Source organism: Pezoporus wallicus, unplaced genomic scaffold (genome assembly GCF_028554395.1).
Source record: "Pezoporus wallicus isolate ANWC-B61680 ecotype Strahan unplaced genomic scaffold, APGP_CSIRO_Pwel_v1 contig_11693, whole genome shotgun sequence".
NCBI classification, from domain to species: Eukaryota; Metazoa; Chordata; class Aves; order Psittaciformes; family Psittacidae; genus Pezoporus; species Pezoporus wallicus.
In genome coordinates, this window is record NW_026642504.1 from 558,242 (window position 1) to 577,281 (window position 19,040).

The following is a 19,040-nucleotide window of genomic DNA, read 5'->3' on the forward strand; positions in this document are numbered from 1 at the left end:
AGAGCTGTTATGGGGGGAGTTGTCTATCGAATTGCTGCTGCCAGGTAGCAAGACAAGAGGGAGATTTATGGGAAACGTGGCTGCCATCCCAGTATCTTGACACTTCCATGCGGTTTCTTGGCTATGCCTGTGTTTCCCAAGACTAAGCACTGTGCTGTTGGCTGTGCAGAGGGAGCAAGGCTGAGAAGCCAAGGAAAGGGCTGGAAGGACCCCACAGAGCAGGCACAATGGAAACATGTCAGCTCTGAAGGTCCTGAAGGTCCAGTTCCTTGTGTTTGGGAGGTGGGGTGAGTGAGGAAGCCCCAGAACTTGGGGTCAGCCCTTGCAGCAAACATAAGGTGCTGCCAAACCAGAGGTAGAAAGAGGGAAGGTGATACTGTGGACTTACCTTATGCGGTTACTGTGGTTTATCTCCCTGTCCAAAACCAGTCCCTCTCTGCTGGTCTGCTTATCTGAGCTGGGCTTCCTTACCCTGCGCTTTCCCCCTTGCTCTGACTCAGTTTTTTTGCCCTGCACTAACTCTTGTTTGCCTTCATCACAGACCTTTACAAGCCTTTTGTTTCTGGAGGCAGACAGCACAGGGAATTAGAAGAGACTTCTGAGCAGACATGGACGGCTTACAGCTGCAGGTAAGGCTCACCTTGTGCACATCACAACCTCCTGCCACCCTTCAGGCTGCCCAGCGGCTCAGAGGAAAGGAAATACCAGCTCCACCTATGCACAGTGACACAGACATTCCTGATAGCTGGGAACGACTCCCTTGGGGGGGACTCCAGGAGTCTATTCAGGATTAAGCCCAGAGAGTGCTTGAGCTCCTGCCTTAAGCTCCCTCTGCCTCCCCTTCCTGCAACAGCCTGAGCCTGCCCTGGCTGGAGGCATGCAGGGGCCGTCCATCCCATGAGTTAATCGCCTCCTGTTCAGATGTTAGGAGGAGATGAAGCTGCTATAAATAGACTGCGAAGCCCTCATGGGTTCAGCTGTGATTCACACACATGGCAGAGAAGCATTAGGGAGAATTAACAGTCAATCACTCAGGCCCTTTCCTAAGCATGAATGCCATTCTGTCCCTGGCACTTAATCTTGCCCAGGGGAGGTCAGCAGCGCTTTCTGCAGAGTCTGAAGGGGTCAAGTGGACAGGGAAACCCAGAGCAGGGCTCTCATGAGCTAAAAGCAGCCAGAGTGACTGCACAGCACCGGCCCGTGATAAGCATGGCAAAGCATCCTGCTCCCCTGCCACTGGGGCTCAGATCAGACGGGGCGGTTTTCTTACGGTGTGCGTTCGCTGGGATGTCTGACAACAGCCTTTGGGACTGAGACGGCTTTTGGTGATGGTACGTGCAGGGGACTGGGCTCTTTCTGGCTTTACCTAACCAGTGTTGAGATGTGCCTCTGACCTAGTGGCCCCCAGGGTCTGTGATAGTCTGATTAGATAAGTGTGATGGGGCAGGACTGTGTACCTGGGTGGTCTGTGTGACATCCCAATATCCCCCCTACCCCAACCCAAGATTTTCAAAGCTTAGGGGGAAAAAAATAGAGCTACATTTCCCCCATTCCCATGGGAAGCTATACGCACATGTTCCTGCATGCATTTGCATTCATTTGCTTGTATTCAAGTGTTTGGTAGCCTCCCTCCCCTTGCCTTGCTGTGTTTATGCTGTTAGCAGTGATGGTCATGGAGTAATGTAGGTGAGATGGAGAAACCAGCTGAAAGGGAGGCGAGACCAGACAGGTCCTGGGTATGACTAGAAGGAGGTATCTACCTACCTGTTTGACTTACAGTCCCCCAGGTACAAGGAAAGAGTGGTGTTTTTCTTGCAGGGTAGCTTAGAGGGTAGAGCATCTCCTCAGGTTGATGAAATTCCCTCTCACTTTGCATATTTGATGCCCCATCAGTAAAAGAGAGATCCTTGTCTCTTGTTTCATAGCATTGCAACAGTTTTATGGCATCACCGCTATATTGTGGGTCAGAGGATGAAAGAGATGCTCAGAGCACTTATCATCCACAAGAGGTAAAGAGGAGTCTGGACAAAAGGGATGAGAGTTCAGTGTTGGGATCTTTGGGTGCTCCGTTAGTGGTCTAGGGAGTCTGGAGCTCGTGAGATGAGACATATACCAGAAAACTTCTTCTTTTCATCCTTCTCTTAAGGACTGAGGAGTCAGGGTTTTTCAGTGAAGAAAGGAAAGAGGCAGACGAATGCTCAGAGAGTCTTCATGTTGCTATGGGAGTTACCTTATTATGATGGGGCTAAATCTAAGATAGTCACCCCATGACTACTCCGGAGCAAAGAGAGCTATATCCTGCTCCATGCTGCAGGGAAACAGCATCTCATTGCAGCTCTAGGCAACATCCTTCAGCACAAACTGAAGCCTGCCAGCATGGGGGTGATTAAAGAGATCTCAATACACACAGTTCTCCTTGCGTGGGTATGATCTCCTGCCTAATGAGGCACTGTATGAGGTTGGCATATCTAAACCGAGCTGATTTCTGTGTCAAAATGGCATTCCTCTATTTAGGAACATGTCACTTAGGCTGGAATACAGACTGCATGTGTGCTGAGGAGCTGAGGTCCGAGTGGGTCTGAAGGCACCTGTATGGTCTTAACTCACCCTTGAAATGTTAATTATGTTATGGAAGAACCTGAAGGAAAATTGCCTTCAGGAATTTGTGTGGGAATGACTGAGCAGGCTAAAGGGCTTCGGAAATAATTGTGTTGTATTTCCATTCTTGTACTGAAAGTGGAATTGTACCCTAGAGTTTCAGCAGGGGCCAGATTCCTCAGCTGGATCCTTAAAAAGCCACAGAGCTGTATTCAAGTCTGGAAGTGGCTTTGCAGTTTCCTTAGTTGTGAGAGACGAGGCTCCATTGAATTGCTGAAGCTTTTACGTGGACAATCTTGTATCTCAAGAAGGAAAAAACGGGCCATGTGAAAATCCGAAGGGAGTATTTCAGTCTGTCTGTCCTACAAGTGAGCCCAGACACCCCGAAATAGCTTGGGAATGTGGACCATATTGGATGCAAATGGCAGGCCATATGTTGTATAACATTCATTGCCAAACTTTCAAAAGCACCCTATTGACCTCCTGCAGTCAGTGAAAGAGCACAGCTCTTGCTTAGGCACCTCATAGTTTGTCATCTGTTCCTTGCTTTTCTCCACCATTTAGATGTCAGTACCACCGACCTGGATGGTCTCCAGTGTTGGGAGACCTGCATGAACTCAAAATATTAGCCAGTTTTCCAAAACATGGCATCTATAAATGCCAAGCTTACAGATGGTACATGATGCAATGGGAATTACAGGCACAAAATAGAAGGGTAAATGCAGTTCATGGCAAAAAACTCAGTCATTCATTTATAAAAGCTGGATCTCCTCACATGATATGGCCTAGTGGCTGCCATGAAGATGCTGGACTGCTAAAAAAGGGGTTGGAAAGATACAAAGGTTGAGAAAGGAGGAAACTAGAGCTGTAACAAAGAACTCTGCTAGTTTGGGCTGATGAGGCTCACCAGCAGGGAGGGGAAAAGGCAACGTGTGTGCATGTTTGTCTACAAGAAGTAGACCAACAAGGTAAGGAGAGTAACATCTCATAAACATCATTGGAAGACAAGTCAACCCTGGTTCCAGTTTAGAGTGTGGGCTGGTATGCCCAGCTCTGGTGCCACAATAGTGCTGCAATTGGTCCCCGTCTCTTCAGTAGCTTTATTCTCCAGTGTAGTGTGTTCCTTTCACACAGCTGATATGCACAAGAGGCAGTTTTTCTCTCTCTGAGACCATATAATTTCTGCTTACAGCAGGCATCCAGCAGCCGGAGTCTCCTCAAGCTCGCTGTTATGGAGGTGAAGTGGATTCATGTGTTGGGCATCTTCTTCTTCGTGTTGTCTGTTGCAATGACGGGCTGCTTTCTGTGGCAGTACAGCCTTCCCAAGGTGGAGCCCAGTGAGTAACCATCTTTAATCTTGGTCATGGTTTGGCACAGAAGCTCCTGAGACCAATAAATGCCTTTCTCCCCGTGTGGATAATGTTCTTCAAAGAGCATTTCCTCAAGCAGCACACAAATGTGCTTCCTCCCAGCTGGTACAAGGGCAGAGAGGAGATGAACACGGGGCTGATGGAGTACCACGTAATTCTGTTGGCATCCAGAGAAGCTCCATTACTTCTGGCACTAATGTAGGCTAATTGATATACCAAGCAGATATTTTATTTTATATTCTCTATTATATTGTAAAAGTCCCTCCAGTTTACAACACGCTTTGTTTTACACCTCACCATGTGCTTCAGCTTATGGGTTCTCCCTTTCCTAGTCCCATAATCTGAAACTTCTGAACTGGCTCAAGTCCTCGGGTCACAGACCACTGTCTGAAAAGATTTCAGACCCAAAGTTTTATCACAGAATATTGGAGGCTGCCTGTAGGCTCTTGTGCATCAATCCTCATCCATCTCAAAGTTCTCATGTGTATTTCTAGTGCTTCGTGCTTCGATGGTAAGTGAAAAGATAAAGACACGTTTTGTTTCCAGCTGACAGAGCAGAGGAACTGTATTTATGAACACCTTGGGATCAACTGGGAAAATAGTGCCTCCAAGTAAGAGATTTCCCATCTCTCACTGAGTTGAAAGATCTCTGCTTGCCACAGAAATTTAAGATATGTCTCTGGCATATGCAGGTTACAGCTAATTCGAGGACAGCTGACATACGAGGTATGCAGCGTATCAGCTGCTATAGTGCTAGATTTCAGTTCACTTGTACATCTATTTTCTAAGGTTATGGTATGCATGGAACATCTCTGTCCTGAATCCAAACTCAGACTTTACCCTAGGCACAGGCAGGGGTCTAAACCCACTATCAGATACCCTACAGAGTCTTCCATAGTCCCAGATCCTTCCTCTTCCAGGTTGCAGTCAGTTGAAGCTCACTGCAGTTCCTGTCCATCCCACGTCCAACCCATGTTGGAACAAGCAATAACAGAGCACGGTGCCCTCTTCAAGTTCTGTTTTATGTGAGATAGAAACAATCCATTATCTCTTTCCTGTGCAGAAGTGTCCTTCAGCTTTGGACAACACAAGCAAGACAGCTAGTGCTGACTGCTGTATGAGGTCAAAGCTTGTTAGAGTGCCTATTGAGGTCATATATTGTACCTTTGAAATGCCTTCCAGGCCCATCTGTGATGGAAGTGAGATCAGAAGCCGTGCAGATGTGCCCCCGCTATCCTGAACCAGTACCCCTGGACCACCCAATCCCCATTCTGAAGGATGCATTGGAGAAGGTCTGTGACAAGGGAACAGAGGGACAGAGCTTCTGACTGCTTTTCTGAAGGTGTAAAGGGGAGAATATTTTGCCCCTTAGCATCTGTGGGGCAGGAGGTGGGAAATCAAGGAAGTGAAGAACGTGTGAATCTGAAAATGGGTATTTAAAACTTCCCTGAACCTACAGAACAGGTCAATATGCAGTTATCCTATCCAAAGGGTAAGCTATAATGAAATAGCATTGTTCATCAGAAGGTGTGGAGATCAGATATAAGCAGAAAATGGCAGCTTTTGGCATCTTCTATACTATTAGGCAGCCCCCATACCCTGGGAAGTAAGTGACTCATGTAACAAGTTTCTATTCATCAGTGGCTGCCAATTCCTTATTTTACTGCTTTGCTGGCTTCCCCCATGCTACCCTTTAAAAATCAAGAAGCTATTTGTAGGTAACTACAAGGAACAGAATGAAGGGAAAGGAGAAGAGGAAGGGGACCTGCACATGAATGAGAGAGACCTGCTTTTCTTCACTATGATATACTGCCTCTGAAATATTAGCACTGTTTGACATTCTGGTAGGCTCTATTTGCGATGAAGAAATACTGCTTTATTTCCTGTATGACTGTATGGACCATAAGGACAGCCATGCTCTGACAGGACATTCCCTATCACATGTCCTTTTTTCTTGAGTTGCTTAGTTATCAGAGCTGTTTCGTGGCACGAAAAGTGTCGTGGGATGTTTGACAAGTCGGGATTGTTTTCTCATACATCTTTGAATGTAAAGAGCAGATGTGCACGGGACAGTCTAAAAATGAAGAAATTGCAATTATAGGTTTTAGCATTTGGTTGCAATTACAGAAGCATCATAGGCATTACAAGGATGATCACCACATTCTTCTATACGGTGGACATGTAGATTGAAAGAAAGATACTGAATAATTCAGCATAAGCAATTCAAAAGAACAGTACAGTTAAAATATTTTCTTTTGGCAAAATCCATTTGGAAAAACCACTTTCAAGTGCTTGGAAGTAAGGAGGGCTGATGGTCTGGTTCTTCTACCACCTGTTACAGACTGTATGCATTGTAAGGCTCTTGGTTTGGAAATTCATCCTTTCCCTCCATTCCCCAGGTAGATGTGATGCTGCGCCAGAAGATTCATAGCTCTGGTCTCCCTGCCATGTCTGCCATTGTTATCTACAATGACACCGTGCTTTGGACAGGCAACTTTGGGAAGAAGAACGCTTCGGACCCCTCCTCAGTGGTGCCCAATGAATACACTATTTACAGGTGAGACAGATGTATCACAGGCCTAAGTGCTAGGAAAAGAGCAGGTACACATAGCTGATAACTGGGTAGAACCACTGTCGCAAACCACATCTTCTACTGCCTCAGGTCCGCTGCAGAAACCTCTTCTGTGAAAACCTGAGAGACAATGCTTCAGCTAGACCGTAAATCATGCTTGTGGCTCACTGAGTTGTTTCCTTTGGATTTTGGTTTTCATTATTTTTAGTTCAATCTGACAAGATTTTAATGGCAAGAGCTGAGAAGTGAAGAAAATTGGTCTAGTGAAAAACGGGGTTTGGGAAGAGTAGCTATGGAACACGTAAAGACCTGTACACTTACACATCTCCTAGTGAAGTCAAAGCCATGTTGACCATTACTTTTTAGATGAAGATAGAATCAAGCTCATAGCGTTAGGTTAAAAAAAACCAAAACCTAATATAGAGGAAGTGTTTGCTCCCTTTAAAGATCTATTAATGAATTATTATTAAATTAATTATTATTAAATTAAATAATTTATTATTCTTATTAAACTGCATTATAACTGTTGTGTGTATGAAACATACAGGGTGCACACTTACTGTCAAATATTGTCCTCAGAATATACAATTTAGGAAATTACGGTGATTACCTGTTTTTAACACCTCTGTATATCATGATATCATTTTGTTTGGAAGGGGCCTTAAAGGTCATGTAGTTCCAAGCCCCTGCCACTGGCAGGCATAGGAGAACCCATCTCTGGGTGGGCTTGAATCACCAACCTTTTAGTTAACAGCCGAATGCGATGACTGCATGATGGAGACTCCCCCCAAAACCCTATTGCCAGTCATCATGATTTGTGGTTGGAACTACCCCAGTATCTGATCCTCTGACTTGTGCTCTTGATTAATTAAAACATCCTTGGCAAATGCTTTCACTCTCTGCTGTCTTCTGTTGGTCCAAGAATTTCACCTCTAGCAGCACAATATGAACGTGCCTGGCCATCCCTCTTAATCATGACCCTGCTTCTGAAAGCCAGCAATATAGAATCAAACTCATACTCCAGAAGGCCTTTTGTAAATCTGGCGCTGTTCTTAAGCCACCCAAATAGCAACTCTGAACATGAACTGTAAAACTTTATGGCCTTTTAACCTGAAAATTCTAATAAACTACTTGCAATTTGTTGTGGTATTTACTAAGCAATAATTTACAAAACATTATGTTGTATGAATATTAAATGAGCAGAAAGAGATCTGTAGCCCACTGCACTACTGGGGATATACTCCTGAAGTTTATGTTGAAGTCTGTAAAGGCCAGAACTAGGGATATTAATTCAAGGTTCTTACTTGCATTTTAGCCATTCCCTTTTGAACTAGCAAAGGTGCAGCATGTAGAGCTACAGGCAGTAAGTCCATTGGGTGATCTCTTCTTCCTCTCAAACCATGGGGTTTTGATGCTTAATTTCCATCACTGTTTGTTCCTTACTAGAATTGCCAGCATCTCCAAGATCTTCCCCACCATTATGTTGTACAAGATGTGGGAGGAAGGGAAAGTCACGTCTCTTGATGATCCATTGGAACGCTATGCCCAGAACTTTGTTATTAAGAACCCTCTGGGAAGGCTCAAGGAATCGGAGCAGAGACACACAGCAGATGGGCTGGTTTTCCTGGAAAAAGGCTCAGTGCCACTTAAGCCATCGCCTGTTACCTTGCGCAGAATGGCCAGCCAGCTCTCAGGTGAGACAACACTGCTGCCTGCTTGCCCTGGGCCCACCGCTGTACCACCTGGAAGAGTCCATAGTGAGAGCAGACCGTGTCCTAGGGATAAAAAGGGTTGCTGTTGAGGCCATTTCACCTTTGCATGTCCCAGAGGTCCGACAAGACCCTTGGAAGCAGGCTGTCAGCAGCTTCATCAGGTGTTAAAAGGAACCTCTTGTCCAGGCCGCCTGCTAGGAAAGGGGCCAAGCTGCACAGTGGGATGGGGAACTGCTTTTCCTGTGCAAGGTGAATACATATTTCTTTCAACACAGTAGCATGACTGGGAATCAGGCCCCAATTGCAGAAGGAGTTTTTGTCCTCTAGTCCAGAGTGCTTTCATTTCTCTGGGATATAGAGTTGATGGTCAAAGTGGCACCATCCCTCTTTGCTTTGAGCAGATGCACCTTGACCATTGAGCAAAATTGAGCTGTCAGTGGGGTTCCCAGTCTGGGATTCCTGAGCTATTGCTTGTAGAAGCCTGTTAATCTGCTGCTGCCTTCGTAATTGGGTAATTCTTACATTAAGGTTGAAGGAGCTCACAGGGCTCAGGAGAACTTGAACCTTTCTCAGAAAGAAAGCTGCTAATACTTGACTCAGATATTCCAGAATTTATTGACCAAAGAAACTGCTGATATCTCATGTGGCATTTGAATCAACCTCTGTAGGACCTGCATTATTCCAGATTGGAATAAACGCCCTAAAATTAGGACTTAAGATCAAAATAGCATGTAGGCAAAATGCAGTACCTGAGGACAGGGTAGAGCATCACCTGAAAGAAGCCAGTATCAAAACAAGGGTTCCCCAAAAAGGAAAGATGTGACTGGAAACAAAGAAAGGACCCAAAGTGGCCATGCAGGAGGCAGAAAGATGTGTGCCCAGCTCTGCCCAGCTCCTTCCCATGAAGACAGGCTCTTCCTCTAGGCAGCCTGATGATGTCCTCAGAGACACGAACTCCGCCTGCTCCCCTCTGACTCTCAGGAGCTGAAGCTGGCCTGGGTGCTCCTTGCAGGAGCAGCGTGTGCTGGGGCTGCCCTTCCCAGCCTCGCTGCAGTTCCCTGTCACACAGTAAGGTGCGAGGGATGCCCCAGAAACACTTGTAGGAAACGTGTCAAAAGTGTTCCTGGTCATAGCATATTTATTTGTCAAGTGCAGCCATTCCATCGCTACCGTCACTGTGCTGCATTTGTGCCCCTGCTTAGCTCCTTTTGCATCTTTTACATCCCTATATCTTTTTTTTTCTTGTTTTTTATAGAATGTGGCCCAAATTTCCCAGAGCACACCAGCAGCCCACAGCAACCAGCTTGGACCCTTAGAGTTCAGTCCAATGAGAAGCAGTTTAAATTCCCCATTGAAAATCCAGTGAATGTTGAGGTCACGTTACACTTCCCGTCTGTCAAAAATCAAAAGGAAACAGGTTCTGCTTAACATCAAAATCAAAGCCGCTGCATGACATAATGTGAAGTGGTTTTTATCTGAATTCTTCCAGTGCAAACTGATCTATAATATATCCTTATTATCAGGGCTTTTCTTGATTGCATATTACAAAAGCAAGGCAAGAGATTCTGCTCCAAAACACTTGATGGGTACATTGCTAGGGAGAAGCTCCAGCTTGTTAAAACTATGATTTTCTAATGGATGTGAATGCCAGGATGAGACACTAATGTAAATGAGCAGCAGTATGCTTGTCACTTCACCAGTTAGCAGCCCATGTGGTATAGATCAAGGACTGGATTTTCTGTGATGCTCACACATTCTCTGGTTTATCCTTTCTAAGGAACCTCAAGAGAGACGTGGCAGTGCTGTCAGGTCACTGGTGGTGCAGCAAGGTCTGCTGCCGTTGTGGCAAGTAGGGAATGAAGGAACCCACTGACTACTGGAAGACGGTCACTGCATCTCTTCTCTGCTCATTCAGCTGCACAAATAACCACAGACCAGAAGCAGGAAAAGTGCTCTCATTCCAGTTCAAATCCCAAGGCCAGGCCACTTGAGATGAACAGCAGCTGCTGCAAAGGAATAGGGCCTTAGTCAGCTTTGCCATGATTCAACATGTAGTCACTGAGCAGACAATTGCAAGTCATTTCTCTGTCCTGTACCCTTACTGCTTTCCTCTTAACCTCTTCGTCAAAGTCAGCTCTAAACTGCAATGCGGATTTAATCCCAGATGTAATCCAGGTCCTTGCAGCATGTTTGTTATCTGTATGAAGCACATGTAGGCATCGGTGTTACTTCCATCGTGCTTTTGAATCTTGCCTTTTGCTCCCTTTTCACCACACTGAAAGTTTTCCTGGACCATTTCCTTGTCTCACCCTGTTTCCTCTTTTCCACGGCACAGGTCTGCCCAGGAGGCTGCGGTCTACCAGCCTGCTGTGGAAGGGCAATACACAAGATGCTCTAGCGCTCCTGAAAGACGATGTCTTGGTTGTTGATCCAGGAACGAGGTCAGATATATCCACTTGCAAGTCTTTGATCGGGGTTTGTGTTCTCCACCGGTATCAGCCTCATCGGCAGTCTCTATGGGCCATGGATAAAAGACAGCCATTCCTAGAGGGAGCTTCAGCCGTCTACCCATGCCCTGTCTTAGGTTGGAAGGAGGGACTGGAGGTGCCAGGGGTTCTTTTAATTTGCATAGAGCTTGAGTGAGAAGCCTAGATGAGGCAGATTAAACTTCTATAGTTAGGTCCAATAAGCCTTAAACTGTGAAAGATGCAGATTTTCAACAGTGGAAAGGCACGTTCATTTAATCGTTTTATTTCACTAAAATCATGCTATGTCCATAGTGATTTGCATTTTCCTAAATTACCTAGTTCTACTAATGTCTGTCACAGGTTACATAGCCTCTTAAAAGTCTATTACCTGAGTTACAAACACTCAAAAATACAAACAGCATCCAGCAGGTGAAGGATATTATGCTCACCATTAAAGGATGTAAGGACATCCACTCCTAGACTCTCAACCCCTCATTGCTTGACATGTTGATAGTTTTAACACTGTCTCCTAAGATCATTTTTCCTCAATGAAATTCCCATTCCCTGATATAGAAATTTTATCGTATTTTTCTTGGGATGCTTATTTCAGATAGAAAATTCTAGATCCAGAATGTGCTTATTCTTGGGTAGAAATATGTATGCTCACCATGCTTGTGTTCAGCTAGATGGGCTGGAAACGATTGAAGCGGTACCAGATTTATGATGTAAATAAATTTGATCAGGCCTCGGTGAGATGTGGGGATTTACACAATTAAAAATAAATAAAACCAACAATGCTAAAAACATCATGAACTTCAAAACGCGTTTGAAAACTCTTGCCCATTTCTGTCTTCACGCTATTAAACTTCGTTCAAGCGCAAAGCCTTAAATCACTTTGTGGATATTAAAGACTGAAGCACTCAGGTGTCCCTGATGACTCAGCGCTGCTGGATGCTGCTTTGTAGAATTTTAAGTGCTTTTTAAGTGCTTTTATCTTAAGGTAGCTTAGGTGCTTAAACGATTATCCCATGTTAAATCTCCAAAGAGGCTTACCTGGGATTTTGAGACCTTTACAGAAAGCACTTGTAACTTTCAGCTCTGTTCTTAAAAAGAATGGATATATTGTTTGGTGGAAAATGATGAACAATAAATCAGATATGCAGATATAGGGGGTTTTTGCATAAAAGGTTTTTTTGTTTTCCATCTCCAGTCCTCTTCCTGTACATAGTGGTTAAATAGAATCATAGAGCAGTCAGGGTTGGAAAGGACCTTAAGATCAGCCAGCTCCAACCCCCTGCCAAGGGCAGGGACACCTCACACTAAACCATGGCACCCAAGACTCTGTCCAACCTGGCCTTGGACATCACCAGGGATGGAGCATTCACAACTTCCCTGGACAACCCATTCCAGTGCCTCAGCACCCTAACAGTAAAAAGCTTCCTCCTTATATCCAATCTAAACTTCTCCTAAGTTTTAACCTTGTCACCCCTTGTCCTATCACTACAATCCCTGATGAAGTCCCTCCCTGGCATCCTTATGAGCCCCCTTCAGATACTGGAAGGCTGCTCTGAGGTCTCCATGCAGCCTTCTGTTGAAGTTTCTGTATGAAATCCCTTTCTTAACAACAAATCAAGGCAGCCACACTCAGTTTTCCTTTGTCCCTCTTACATCTCTCCTCCCTTTAGCGTGTCATCTGATAAAATGAGAGATTTTCCCCAGAGAAGGGAGACCTAGCTACTGGTTTTGCATCCTCATACCCACGTTGGATCATGGAGGTAAGGCTGATCCAGATACATTCCTCTTCCTTTTCAGATGTCACTACAGTAATTTGGCCTTCTCACTGATGGCACATGTGCTAGCTGACCACGCAGCGGAGGGGCAATACCAGCGCTGGGTCTCAGAGAACATCCTGGACCGCTTGGGCATGGAGGACACTGGCTTTGACATCACACCACCGATCCGATCCCAGATGGCTGTGGGTTTCTATGGCAGCCGGCAGCCAGCCCCTCTCTATGACCTTGGCTGGTACAGACCTTCTGGCCAGATGTACTCCACAGCTGCTGACCTTGCCAAGCTGGCAATGGTCTTCTTAGGTACCTACCACCGTCGTCTCCTGGCACCTGACACAGTGAAGACGATGCTCACCCCTCTGTTTAAATGCTCCACAGAATACTTTGCTAACAAGACCGGCACACCCTGGGAGATTAATGAGCAATTGGGATACGATGTCATTAGGAAGGATGGAGACCTCGATGGCTATTCAGCAACCTTCTCCCTTATCCCCAAGCTCCACCTGAGCTTCATTGTGCTGATGGCAGGGCCCAGGCCTCAGGGCGGGGATATTGTGACTCAGACATATGAGCGTCTTATTCCTGCCATGGAGACGGCATTCAGAGAGGCAGAGAAAAGCTTGATTCCTCCTCCAAGTCCAGGCCCTTATGTTGGCTACTACACCTATTCCAATCTGACTTTCTATGAGATCAAAGTTGGAGCTGGTGGGGTGCTGGTCATGCAGCAGTTTGGGCCTCATGTGGAAGAGCTGATTCCTGAAAAGTACCGGACAATCAAGCTCCACCACCTGGAAGATCGTGTTTTCCAAGTTGTTTTTGACAAGGAGTTCCCATGTGTTCTGCACCTGGGCTCTGCTTCCATCTCCCTGGAGACCCAAAACGGGCAGCTCTTTAACTTTTACCCCTTCGATCGCAAAGGTTTGTCTCCTGGTTTTGATGCGCCAGGGCTGAACACGTACAATGTGGTGCGTGTGCTTCGTAAACCTGTATTCTATAGCTAAATGTCCCCCTGCTTTTCTGGACCCTTCTGGGACATGGCTCCAATTCTCTGTCTTACCAGACTCTCCTGTCTGTGTGGCTTTATGGAGGTATTTAAAAGGGAAAGATGGTTGCAACGGACTTCTTTGCCCAAACAATATGTCACATCCCACTTCTAAAACTACTTTAATGGCTTGCAATCCCTGGCAGTGCACAACGGGCCAGCTAGCAACTGAGGATGCTTGCAGAAAACAGAGGTGGGAATGTGCTGGATGGATGGAATATGGAAGGAAAAAAAGAAAGACAAGCAATTAAGACTCCACACTTACACTGTCTGTTCGATGACCATTGTGGTGATTGATGGAATCATCACAGGGCTGAAAATTCCCTCTATCTCTCAGAAAACGTATCTTCTTCAGTCCAGGGCTCTTCAGGAGCTCATCTAACATGAAGAGGATTCCTCACCTGGTTAAGCCAAAAACATCATGTGCTAGAAAATGACACCAGTCTACAAGCCCTGCTTGTGACACATGGGAAGTGAGGGTCCATTTCCTTCCTGGATCACATGGAAGCTGTGGAAAGAGCATCCAGGGTGGATGGATTTCTGCAGAAGTGGTGGGCACACAAAGGATGTTGAAGCATTTCAGTATTAAAGCTGAAGCTTACTCATGTGAGCAGGCACATATGAACTTATGCTGGTATATTCCAGCGGGACTCAAGTTTGGGTCTATGTCAGTATATAGGCAACTGTGTGAGTGTGGCATTTAAGTACAGGAATGCGTGGGAATGCGTGCTTTGGGTAGGGTGTCTGTAGGCATACATACCCATGAAGGAGGATGCTAAGGGATAGTGCGTTAGCCAGCAGAAGTCTACCTTTAGGACAGGTACAGCAGCAAGCAATCTGCAAAGCCACAGGTGCAATTTCTTCTCCCTGCTTGTGCCCACTCAATGCCAACACCATATCGCTATGATGGGAGCAGGGTCAGGCACGAGTGCAAGCAGAGCAAGTGCCCCTGACTGAGGAGTCTTGGCTCCTGCAATGCCCATGCAAGTTTGGGAGGATATCGTGATTGCAGCCCTAACTAGACCCTGAAATTAAAGCAAGCAGAGGGTCAGGGCAAAGATAACTCTTACCTTAAAATAGCCATCTGCAGAATGGCTGTACAGCCTGGAAATCCCGAAGGCAATGCAAAAGGGTAGGCAGCCTAGCACGATCAAAGACCCTTCAAAATGCATGTTCCCATATGCCAGAACTGAGTTTAGATCCTCTTGCAGAGTGACTTCCTTCTACTGCATGTTTGCTCAGCGTCTCGAAAGCGGACGTGTCTCAGAGAGGATTAGAAAATTCCTCTCCCTGCCTCCCTTTCCTCTTGTCTTTCACTGTTTTCACTCTGTGGGCAGGTTTTCAGCTTCATTTTTGTGTACAGAGACCATCACTGAAGGCCTAGAAAACTGTGATCTGCAGACTCGGCTCCCTGCCTGATAAAGATATGAAATAACGTGAACCTTGCCTTACAGGTAGTCATCGTTGCTGCTTTACTGGTTTCCTCTGGACTTTGTAGGTAATTACATTTCATGTGTAATATGAACATCATATGCTCGAGTATTTCACCTGGTCTCTAGAAACAGCAATAAACTCTATGCAAATTCTTGCTGCAGTCATGTATGCTCATGCCCAGAGGTGTGCGGGCAGATACGTTGCACTAGGGTTGATTTCCTGTAGAGGTGCCTTTTCTCTCCATGGCATGCCTGACACAACATTGCTTTCCAGGCTTTGAACTCACAAGATGTAACAGTTGATTGCAAGACATTCAAGCAGTTTAACGCTGGTCTTTTTGAGTGAGGGCTGTGTGCCAGTTTGGGGCAGTTCTTGCTTTGGAACAGAAGAAGTGGTGGTTTAGCCACCAGCTGCCTCTAAAAACTTCCAAGAATCATTAGGATTTATACCCCATGGCACTGTCTAGTCAGGATGCCGCACCACTGGGATGTCTCCATCTGCCTGATGGAGAGGATAGGATGTTTTACCTTTCCATCAGGACCGCAGACACTAACGAGTCTTTCCTTTGCTAGTGAGTCACCCTCAGACCTGGACACCGGCTCTGTTTGGTGCTCTTGTTCATTCTCATTAACAGCAAGAGCGGTGTTCAGTGTGGCAGATTGAGAGCCACTTGCTGGAAAACAGCCCATAACTTGCTGATGAAGGCACGTTACCTGAAAGGAGGACATCTGGCTCAGGATAGAGAGGGGTTTGAACCAGGCATCTTGTGCAGCAGACAAGCATTCCACCTGTGAAGCCGTTCGGGTGATATCCATGCCCTTCATGTTTGCCTTCTAAAGCCCCCTTTGTTTTGTTGGCTGTGTCATGTCTGCTCCCCACTGCACCTCCATGGCTGGGTGCATCTCACACGATGTTGCTCGGTGGATGACCAGGCAGCCTGACGCCTGCAATATACCTCAATGCTGCATCTTAGTGGGTATCAGTCCTGAGCTGGAGCAGCTCTGCTTTGCTTTCCAGCACTGCAATGCACTTTGTGCCAGTGTTGCTGCCTGGAAGCCCTGCTCGTGATGTACACGGTGCCACTTCACATGCTGTTAGGTGCAGGAGCTTTGTGTGATCTCTGAGGCACTGTGGTTCACTCAGTCCCAGTTTCCGGCATCTCCCACCCACAGGCTTGTAAAACGGGATTGTTGTGACTTCATTTTGAGCAATTCAGTCCTGCAGTCGGAGTTCTAACCTAAAAACTGACCCTGTCAGTCCATCCCTCCTGACCCAAGATCTTCCTGACAAACAGCCCAGCCCTTTACAACCTTCTTTGCTCCCAGCTGACACATTATAACTGACTTTTCACTTCGCTTCAGCTGGAGGGATGTGTGATATGAAATCAAGCCACAGCACATCACTATATGCATAGCATGAGGGCATAAATTTAGAGACAGCATGAAAAGCCTCGCTGGTAAATCCGTAAGGTTTTGATCTTTTGTATTGTCCCTCAACAGCTCCCTGATTTTTCTCACTGCTTAAACATGACAGCAAAATGACAGCTCGCAATGACTGTTATTTACCATCGTTGGGATTCTTCTGCCATCTCCTGGGAGAGAGGTGCAAACACCCTCAGAGGATGCATTGATAGACCCCAAATCACAGAAGGGGCTCTGAACGTTCACTTCTGCCCTGTTCTTCAAAACCAGCCACCACCAAACAGGCAAAGTGCTCCTCAGTCTTTATTCATAGGGGTTCTAACACTGCAATGGTTTATTTGTGCTTCTGGGGCTCAAACAAATTCTTAGGCTATTAATGGTTAAGCTATGGTTGTAGTCAGACTTTTCATCCGTCCATGAATCATCGAATCATAGAATAGTTTGGGTTGGAAAGGACCTTAAGATCATCCAGTTCCAACCCCCTGCCATGGGCAGGGACACCTCACACTAAACCATGGCACCCAAGGTTTCGTCCATCCTGGCCTTGAACACTGCCAGGGATGGAGCATTCACAGCTTCCCTGGGCAACCCATTCCAGTGCCTCAGCACCCTCACAGGAAAGAATTTCCTCCTTAGGTCCAATCTAAACTTCCCCTGTTTCAGTTTGAACCCATCACCCCTTGTCCTATCACTACAGTCCCAAAAGAAGAGTCCCTCTCCAGCACCCTTGTTTCTCCCTTCAGGCACTGGAAGCTGCTCTGAGGTCTCCACACAGCTTCTCTTCTCCAGGCTCAACAGCCCCAGTGTTCTCAGCTTGGCTCCATACAGGAGGTGCTCCAGCCCCTGATCATCCTCGTGGCCTCCTCTGGACTTGTTCCAACAGTTCCATGTCCTTTTTATGTTGAGGACACCAGAACTGCACACAGTGCTCAGGTGAGGTCTCACAAGAGCAGAGTAGAGGGGCAGGACCAGTCCAAACACAGCACCCAACCAACAAGACAACTAAATAAAATATATTGGAAATACTGAAAGTGGTGTATTTTCCTCTTCAACCCCAGCCCCGTGATGTCAGCGTGCCCATAACTGCACATAATGACTACTATGATATTTTAAGAAAAATTGTGGATTTCTTCCCAATCCTTTAAATCAACCTGGCCTGAAATACCACCAGTTCTTTGGGGTTTCACCTCCTAGCTCTGGGCCTAGTCTGCTCTAAGGAAAAGTCAGGTTTAAACAAACACTAAAAGACTAAAAGTTCTTGCTCAAGCACTACTGACAGCCAATTAGATAATCTATTGCTGAGATGGACATTTACACTTGTAACTCAGTCTGTGCACCTATGGTTTGTATGGAATGGACTTGTTTTATGCAATGCAATGTAAATATAAAGACTTTTGTATATCAAAATCTTAGGAACCTAGGAACAAAGGATAAGATCTGGAGAATCTTCAAGCATTTTTTTCTGGTACATCACTTACAAACTGGAACTTTCCTAACAAAAGACATTAAATTCCTGTCCAGCTCAGAAGCAGCAGAGATGAAGCCATTAAACCCCAATGTAAAAGAAGCCACTTCCTCTCTTTCCTGTCCCTGGGTGGGAGCCTCTGCTGGAATCTTTTCTTGCCTCTGCTTTCTGGCCAATCTGCCAGTGTGCAAACCCCACAGGCAGAAGTCATGAACCTTGTCTGCTGGACCTGGATTGTCCCTGTGGTACGCAAGCAGACTTTCCTGCAGGGTGAGATGCTCAGGAAGATGCTTTCCTTCCCACCCTCTGCTTTGGGCAAGGAAAGGTGATAAAAAGATGCCCAATCCAGCAAGCTAGAGGCAGGTCCTCTAAACCAGCACATTCCTCAGATACGCCACTGTCACTTACTTGGCTGGCTGTTCATTCACTGACACCTTTGCTGCTTTCAAGGCAGGCTGGCTTAAAGCAGAAGCAATCAATGGGCCAGGACCAGCAGGAGGTGACTGCCATCCTTCCACCTTTGCACCTGAATGAGAAAAAGCAGTTGTACCCTGCTGAGCAGCATGACCTGCCAGCAGCTCCCCTTGTACACAACACCCAAACTGCTCCATCTTCCAGCCAGAGCAGTGTGAGATGATGGGCAGCAAAGCAGCTGATCCACTGTGAAGGTGCTGCTGATCAGCTGCAGGATGGTGAGTGCGTGAGAGACACATCCTGATCACGGCAGGACAGTACTTGCACACTGAGGAACAGGCAGATGTTTTGGGGTACATGTTTCTGTGTTTGTAAAATACACGGAAGAGTGAATGCACACAGGAAACAGGCTGATAGAGATCGAACTTGTTTAAGCTGAAGAGCTAGGATCAAAGGTAGCCCAGGCTGTGAGTCTGTGAATTCAGGGGTTACTACAGCAAAGAAAGCTCCCAAAAGAAAACTCCATCCCATCCGGTCCACAAACTTCAGACAGTCTCATAGGCAAACAGAGATGCAAATATTCCTGAGATAGCAGGGACACTGACAGAGACCAACTGAACAGGACACTTGAAGCACAGGACATCACTGCTGGTTTTTAAGAGCTGTAAAGTGTATTTGCTTTATTAATTTGACTGCTTGATACATTGTCCATCCCTACTTGCATATCAGTCTGGAGTTACTGTGATCCGTGTGT

At 46.1% G+C, this 19,040-nt stretch overlaps 1 protein-coding gene across 1 annotated transcript; it reads left to right on the plus strand.

Annotated features, from left to right (window-relative positions):
* Positions 1-545: 545 nt before the first annotated feature.
* On the plus strand, positions 546-13,754 carry LACTBL1 (lactamase beta like 1). Its single transcript, XM_057430797.1, has 7 exons — positions 546-629; positions 3,791-3,935; positions 5,151-5,260; positions 6,368-6,525; positions 7,987-8,234; positions 10,588-10,693; positions 12,533-13,754. The coding sequence occupies exons 1-7, from the start codon at positions 609-611 to the stop codon at positions 13,509-13,511; spliced, it is 1,767 nt and encodes a 588-aa protein (XP_057286780.1). The 5' UTR covers positions 546-608; the 3' UTR covers positions 13,512-13,754.
* Positions 13,755-19,040: the final 5,286 nt, after the last annotated feature.

Excerpts from the sequence above, each read along its gene's own strand:
- LACTBL1 (XM_057430797.1), top strand. The coding sequence starts at position 609 with ATGGACGGCTTACAGCTGCAG. Across the intron at positions 3,936-5,150 it reads CCTTCCCAAGGTGGAGCCCA|GCCCATCTGTGATGGAAGTG; the intron begins GTGAGTAACCAT and ends AATGCCTTCCAG. Across the intron at positions 5,261-6,367 it reads TGAAGGATGCATTGGAGAAG|GTAGATGTGATGCTGCGCCA; the intron begins GTCTGTGACAAG and ends TCCATTCCCCAG.